The 7,776-nt window shown below is 43.1% G+C and overlaps 1 protein-coding gene across 1 annotated transcript in view; it reads right to left on the reverse strand.

The window, feature by feature from the left end:
• Positions 1–421: 421 nt before the first annotated feature.
• Positions 422–7,776, reverse strand: part of Tex55 (testis expressed 55) — a 16,662-nt gene continuing 9,307 nt past the window's right edge. The window contains exon 4 of the mRNA XM_021185301.1: positions 422–684. Coding sequence (XP_021040960.1) covers positions 640–684 — 45 coding nt within the window. The 3' untranslated portion in view covers positions 422–639. The remainder of the gene's footprint in view (positions 685–7,776) is intronic.

Consider the following 7,776-nt stretch of genomic DNA (forward strand, 5'->3'; position numbering starts at 1 on the left):
ACGATACAGATTTCTTTAGGGGATAAAGGTGATGAGGAAATGCCATTTCGGCCTCACCTGCACAGATGTTTCCCCGGGACTAAAGCCTGCCTGAGTTGTACTGTAGGCTAAGAGTCAGGAGAAGGTCAAATCTCATTCACTAATGACAGAATGGAAAGTGCAGTGATAAGAAAAGCATATGCTAATAATATTTTCTTGCCCCTAATATGGATCATAACTAATACCAATAATCATTTGTTAAAAAGGATAAAAATGCTTCTCGCGCATTTCCGACAGGAATTTTGTAAGCAGCTTAGAGCCGGGACGGATTCTCGTGCTCTTCGAGAGCTGAGATCGGTTAAGAGTGCTCCCTCATTGCAGACTTGACCTTATTCTAGTTCAGGCTTGTTGGGAGTAAGTGTTGAGATATCAACTCGTGAGGAGCCGTAATGTGTATATTTTGTGTGATTATCCAGAGGTATCTATAATTGTTATGTGAAATTTACAAAAGTACCCTATGTAATATTCTGACCTAAAAATTAAGACCACATTTAGGCTGAGTTACCACCGACGCCTACTGAAAACACATTTTTCAAGTGGGAGCAGGTTGAGTACAGTCGGGCCACGGATGACAGTAAGCAGTGCTTGGGACGTCTGTCTTCAGTTGCTCTGCCTTTCGTCTCTGTATTTGATCATGCCCTGTACCTAAGGAGAATAAAAATAAAAATAAAGTTTCCGTTTGGAATTTTGATCTACTCAGAACTACGCAGTTAAAAAATCCAGAAGCCCTTGGCCAAACAAGATCAAATAAATTACGACTTCATCAATTAAGGATGCATGGTGTAATCTCTAGAGAAACCATTATAAAATGCAGACACAAAAGCTGGCGAGCTGCCTCGGTGGTTAAAAGCACACTTGAGTTTGGCTCCCAGGACCCCTGGTGGTTCACAACAGCTCCAGGCGCCCTCTTCTGGCCTCGGTGGGAATCTACACATCTGTGAACATGCCAACAGTCTCAGACCTTGCCCACCAACACAATTACAAATATAACAGAAATCACTTTAAAAAAACACTAGCGGGGTTACTTGGGCAGGGACTTTAACACCGTGGGAGTTTTCACACACTTAGAGTGTCCATTAACAAGGTGAGATTGGCCAGGCAGTGGTGGCTCACGCCTTTAATCCCAGCACTTGGGAGGCAGAGGCAGGTGGATTTCTGAGTAAGCCAGCCTGGTCTACAGATTGAGTAGAAACCCTGTCTCGAGAAAACAAACAAACAAACAAAAAAACCAAACCAAACAAAACAAGACAAAACAAAAAAACCAAGGTGAGATTTAATTAGAAACCCAGAGACAGCCATGAACTCCAATACTTAATAACGATTAATAGGAAAAAATTCAATGTCCAAAAATCATGAGCTGAAGAAATCATAATTAAAATTAGAAACTATTTTGTAGTAAACAAAAAAAAAACCCCACAATTAAAATTTCCGTGATAAAAGCTTTAAATGAACGTATCCCCCCCCCACCAAGGTTTTGTTCTTGTGTGGGAGGGAACACTGTAATATCTAAGTATTATGGACAAAACACAGACCCTATCCTCTAAGAGACACACACACACCAGCAGCATCACCAGCAGCAACAACAACAACAACTCAAGAACAGCAAACGAAACAAGACAAACAAGCAAACAAACAAACTGAAAGAACCTACAACTACCTGCAAATCCTGGGACTAAGCAGAATTACAATGTGGAATTAATTCTTCTTTTTTTTTCAGTTTACATCATAATCAAGAGAAATCATAATCAGGAGGAACCTAGTCTTTCTGCAGCGAAGAAGCCTGGTCAAATATGACCACATGCCCAAGGAGCAGGGACCGTTCATGAGAGAAGATTCCTTCCTTGTGTTTATGAGCCCTGTGCCCATCTGACACCAGGAACATTCGCCCACAGGGCAGCTTCAAAGTACTGTGGTCAGTGCTTGAACATCTGAGCTAAGACGTCAGGATAAACTAGAACTCAGGGTTTGACTCTAATCATACTACCAGCCAGCAACCCCCTCTCCCCACATTCAACGAAGGACTAATGCTGAAGTCAGTCTTCATGCTACTTTTAGACCATTCAAGATTGTCCCCCACACCGGTTCTTTCCTACCTGGGCCCAGCAGAATGGCTCCCTGCAAAGAAGGGTAGCGAGAAGAAGGGGTCTTCTGGCATCAACGAGGTGGTGGCCTGAGACTACACCATCAGCATTCACAAGTGTATCTGTGGAGTGGACTTCAAGAAGTGTGCCTTGCGGGCACTCACAGAAATCCAGAAATTGGCTATGAAGCAGAAGAGGACTCCAGATGTGCACATTGACACCAGGCTCAACAAAGCCGTCTGGGCCAAGGGAATAAGGGATGCTTGGAATCACATCTGAGTACATTTGTCCAGAAAATGTAGTGAGGATGAGGATTCACCAAACAAGCAATACCTACTGGTAACTTATGTGTCTGGTACCACATTGAAAAACCTACGGACAGTCAAGGTGGATGAGAACTAACCTGCTGAATGTCAAATAAAGTTTCAGAACTCCTCCCCCCCCCCCAAAAAAAAAAAGATTGTCTAAAGTGCTCTTACGGGCTACTTAAAAATGCCATTCACTGCAATCAGGCAAGGTAACTAATAGATATTGACTCAAAGACAACCTTATAATTTAAATGATTAAACAAGACCTTTAAAGTCAAGATATCTTTGTCCAGGAAAGAAAAACACACCAAAAGAAAAGAAAAATGTAGGAAATGGCAGAAGTGGAGAAGACCAAATAGAACTTACTTCCTCCCTCCTATTCTCTCTCAAATTCATGGTGTTTAGTGTGTATGTGTGTGGGCGTATGTGTGTGTGTATGCGTGTGTATGTGTGTGTGTGTGTGTGTGTATATATGTGTGTATGTGTGTATATGTGTGTATGTATGTGTATGTGTGTGCATGTGTGTGTGTATGTGTGTATGTGTGTATATGTGTGTGCATATGTGTGTATGTGTGTATGTGTGTGTATATGCATGTGTGTGTATGTATGTGTGTGTGTGCATGTGTGTACATTCACCCATGAGAACATGAGCACTTTAGGTGCCTTGGAGCACACACAGAGGTCAGAGAACAGCCCGATTGTCAGTCTTCTCCTCCCACCTTGTTGGAGACAGGGTCTCTTTGTTCTTTTACAGCTGAGGAGAGCAGGTTAGTTGGCCGTGAGTGTCCACTGGGAATGCTCTACCTCCCACACCCCTGAAGGAACACTAAGATTAAAAATTCTCCTGCTTCTCGTCAGGCTTTTGTGTGGATTTTGATTTCAGTCTCTCTTGCTTGTGCATCAAGTATGTTTACCCTCTGACTCATCTCCTCAGCTCCCACCTCCCAGGAGAAATTTTATTACTAAAAATTGACTTTAAAAGATCACTGTGCAAGTAAAGAGCTTGCCATTTAGGCATGAGGACCTGAGTTTGGTCGCCAGTACCCTCATAAAAGCTGGGTACCATAGCATGCATGTAATCTCAGTGCTGGGGAGGTAGAGACAGGAGGATCCCTTAGGCCCATAGTTCTTAACCTGTGGGTCATGACCCCTTCAGGGGTCAAATGACGCTTTCACAGACCTTCTAAGATCATCAGAAAACACGAATATTTAGATTATGGTTTACAACAGTAGCAAAATTACAGTTATGAAGTAGCAATGAAATAATTTTATGGTTGGGGGGGTCACCACAACATGAGAAACAGTATTCAAGCGTTGCAGCATTAGGAAGGCTGAGAACATCTCTCTTAGTCTCACTGGACATTCAGCCAAGTCCAGTTGGCAAACTCCACATCCCATCTTGTCTAGAAGGCCTAAGATAGACAGCTCCTGAGAAGTGACATTTAAGCATGACCTCTGGCCTCCACATGCCTACACATACACTTGCACATGCACACACACACCTGTACACATGTATGCAAATTAACATGCATATGTACACTTCGCATGGGCTACAGAATATGGACTGTGGAGGAGCCTGTGGTTTTATGAATAGAGCTAAGATATTGCTTTATCGAGAAAGAGAGAGAGAGAGAGAGAGAGAGAGAGAGAGAGAGAGAGAGAGAGAGAGAGTGAGGAATAAACAGAGCTTCAGGAATTTGTAGAATATCAGAACGTTTAACAAGGGTAATGCGATTTTCAAAGAATAAGAAAAGCATTACAAACAAACAAATAAAAAAACCAAACAACTCCTCATCAAGAGACCAGGGCTGGAAAATGGCAAAGAGGAAGACAGGACTGAAGACTTCCAAAATTTGGTAGAAGACACAGATGTATAGATTCAAGTCTCCGCTTATCTTCCTGAAGTAAATTCCAATGTGTGCCCCTGTAATTCCTCTGTGAACTAGACAATGAAGTGCTGGGGTGAAGGCAGCTTAAGACAGCCGAGCGTGTAAGGGGAACAGAACTGGGGGCACTCTGAGCTTTTCAGAACCCCTCCCCCCGAGTCAGAAGCACATTTTTAAAGAGCCGAGGAAAAGCCAAATTCTACATCCAGCAAAAAATGTCTTAACAGAATTAAAGCGAAATAATTTTTTGATGCGAGTTCAGAGGGAAACTGGGACATTTACAAATGAATAAAGACCTTTAGAAACAAAAATTACATAAACAAAAAACTCCCATGTTTTCCATAAGTGACAGCTTCATAGTTCAGTGTCATTCGTGTGTGTGTGTGTGTGTGTGTGTGTGTGTGTGTGTGTGTGTTCATTCCAGTCTACCCAGGGGCCAGATGGCTTGCATTCCTGTCACCGACTTTAGGCTGTACAGAAATGTTAGCATCAGGCACAGGCTCTGGGTCCAATCCAGCGGCTCTAAACCTTCCGAATACTGTGAGCCTTTAACACAATTCTTTATGTTGTGGTGACTCCCATCCATAAAATTATTTTCCATGCTACTTCATAACTGTTTGCTATGGTCATGGATTGTAAAACAAATATGTATGTTCTTAAGATCGGTGTTATGTTGAGAAAAGGTTGCGACCCCCAGGTTGAGAACCCTTGCTCGATCTGATTCCATCCCAGAGTTGTTCCTATCGTTTCCGGTTCCCAACAGGAGGCTTTGAATGCCTGGAACTATTTATTAAAAAGGGTGCTTTCTGCTTACATGCAGAGATACCTCCAAAGTGCCACACAAATAACAAAGAATCAGGATACTATGACACCACCAAAGAAAATCACTGCAGCTTCAATAATTGACACAATCCACCCACACACACCCCGGACACAAAGGGAGCTATGTATGAGAGGATGGTGGATTAGGAGAGAGACATCCAGTCCTCTCCTGCATATACATGAGTCTGAACAGAGCACCAGATGCCTGGCTGCAGGGAGAAATGGGCTGTATGGAAAAGCAAAGGAGGGCAGCCGTGTGCTGTGAGCTGTGCCACAGAGGAAGGGAGCCAAGGGGAAAGCAAGGGGCACAGCTGCCTGGATCTTGCAAAAGGATGCAGTTAGCAGGGGCAGAAAGGGGTGGGGGAAGCCAAGGAGCAGGGGACCAGTCAGATTCCCCGTGTCTTGGCCAATAGACTGATGGCTTTGCAGGCTCTCAATGGATGAAGATAGTTGGTGCAAAGAGGGCACTGCTTTGAACTGTCCCACATCAGCTAAGTAAGTAGCTGGTGTGAGAAGGTATCCAACCAAGGGGCGTTGGCTCAAGCTGGTGGGCGCCATGTTTGAGGGCAGCTCCGGCACTTCCCCCATTAGCAGGAAAATACACTGACGTCTCAGTCAGCAAACAGCAATTTCTGGTTTAAACTGCTAGGATTTCAGAGAGAAAACTGCAAAATTCAGGCAAGGAAGTGGTAAACCCACCCACCCTCTTCTCAGGAAGAAACACTGACTGGTGGTCTTCTCTCATTTTTAAATCATTTTGTAAGCCTGTCAGTCAGTCAGTCGGTCGGTTTGTCTGTCTGTTTTTACACAGAACTGCCTAGAACTCACTATGTCGTTAGGCTAGTTTTGAGCTCATAGCAATCCTCCTGCCTTAGCTTTCCAGGCATGGGATTCCAGTTGTGAATCAGCACACCCCATCCTCTGTCTTTATCTCTTGTGTTGTGTCTATTATTTCTGATACTTTCATCCCACATACATTACTCTTCTCTATCTTCTTTGTTTCTTTTTCCTTTCCCTGGCTCCCTTCCCTTTAACTACCTAGTTATTTATTTCTCTAGCTTCGTCACTGGTTAAACTCTTAGCTCATCCTGATGGCATTTAGTTCTCTTCTAACCTTACCAGGGTGCAGTTCCTGTTCTCCCTTTTCTGTTGGTGTTGCTACAATAAATCATACAATCTCTTTTGAGTCCTTTTAATTACTTCTGAGAAAGAATGAGGTAACTGAAGACAGGCTGAGGAAAGTTCACATTCAGACAGCCTTGAAGAAGGAAAAAAAAAAGACACAAGCAAACATGACCACAGCTTTGAAGAAATTTGGGACATGTTTAAGAATTCACCATGTAAAAGAAAGAGCTGAGACTCAAAAATAAAATAAAATAAAATAAAATAAAGGTTGCCTGGAGAAGTTGTTCAGTGGTTAAGAGAGCTTGCTGCTCCTCCAGAGCAGCTGAGTTGCTCAATAGACTCATGTCAGGTGCCTCACAGTCATCTGTAACTCCATCTTCTTCTGTCAGAGACATCTCACAGACAACACACACACACACACACACACACACACACACACTATATATATATATATGGAAATAGCCGATTCAATAAAATTGTAACAGAAATTCCCCTCAAATATAGGAAAAGAAATGGACATTCAAATGTAGGAGACATTTAAAATTATAAATGAAGGTAACCAGATGACAATTTCTCCACAGTTCATTATGGTTAAAATTCTTAGAATAAAGAGCAGAAAAGGGCAATTGGAGGTTAGCTGAGTTGAAGGTCAAAGGCACCAACTTATAAAGGCGAGTTCTTCAAAGCCACAATGGACCTCTCAGCAGAAGCTCTAAAAGCCCAGAAAGTATAGAATGATACGTTTCACTCCCTGAAAGGTAGCAATGGAGGTGAGGACTTGGGAGTTGCATAAATAGTGTTGGTAGCTAGAGACAGGAGGGTGATCTGTGACTATTATGGAAACATTTAAGTCTAGAGAGAAGATTACGCCTTAGAGAGCATGCAAGGGGCAGACACCTGCCTAGGTTACCACCTAGGGATGGAGGTTAGCGAAGGGCTCACTAGAGGCGAAGGTGAGAGATGCTTAGAGTCTCAAAGGTCTTGGGGCTGAGACGAGGGAAGAAAACACTGGAGAATTTTTTCAGTTGTCCTGTAGGAAGATGTTGTGATATCACATTTTGGGAAGATGAATAGTGATCATAGGAGATTTAGAAAAGAAATGGAAAAGAAGGAAGAGACACAGGTTTACATCAGCTTCCTGTTTGTGGCTTTACTCTGACATCTGAAGCTCAGCAGACCATGGCTTTATTCATCTTCTCACCTTCCAACCGATCTCCCGGTGACACTAACAGTTTGTCTTCCAAATGTTCACACGGAAGAACTCAGTATTCCAGAGACCTCTCTGACTGATCTTTCCAGGCACAACATTCTTAAGGCTATCTTTTCAGGCATGTCTCAGGAAAGCTGTAAGGACAACTTCAAGTGACTGAAAATACCAATAATTGGGATCCCTAGAAGAGGGGTTACAACGAAAGCACTGACTCTTGCAGGCTGTTCTCTGACCTCCACACACATTTCATGGTGCATGGAGCCTAACACTACACCACACACACACACACACACACACACACACAC

Source organism: Mus caroli, chromosome 16, assembly GCF_900094665.2.
Source record: "Mus caroli chromosome 16, CAROLI_EIJ_v1.1, whole genome shotgun sequence".
Lineage (NCBI taxonomy): Eukaryota > Metazoa > Chordata > Mammalia > Rodentia > Muridae > Mus > Mus caroli.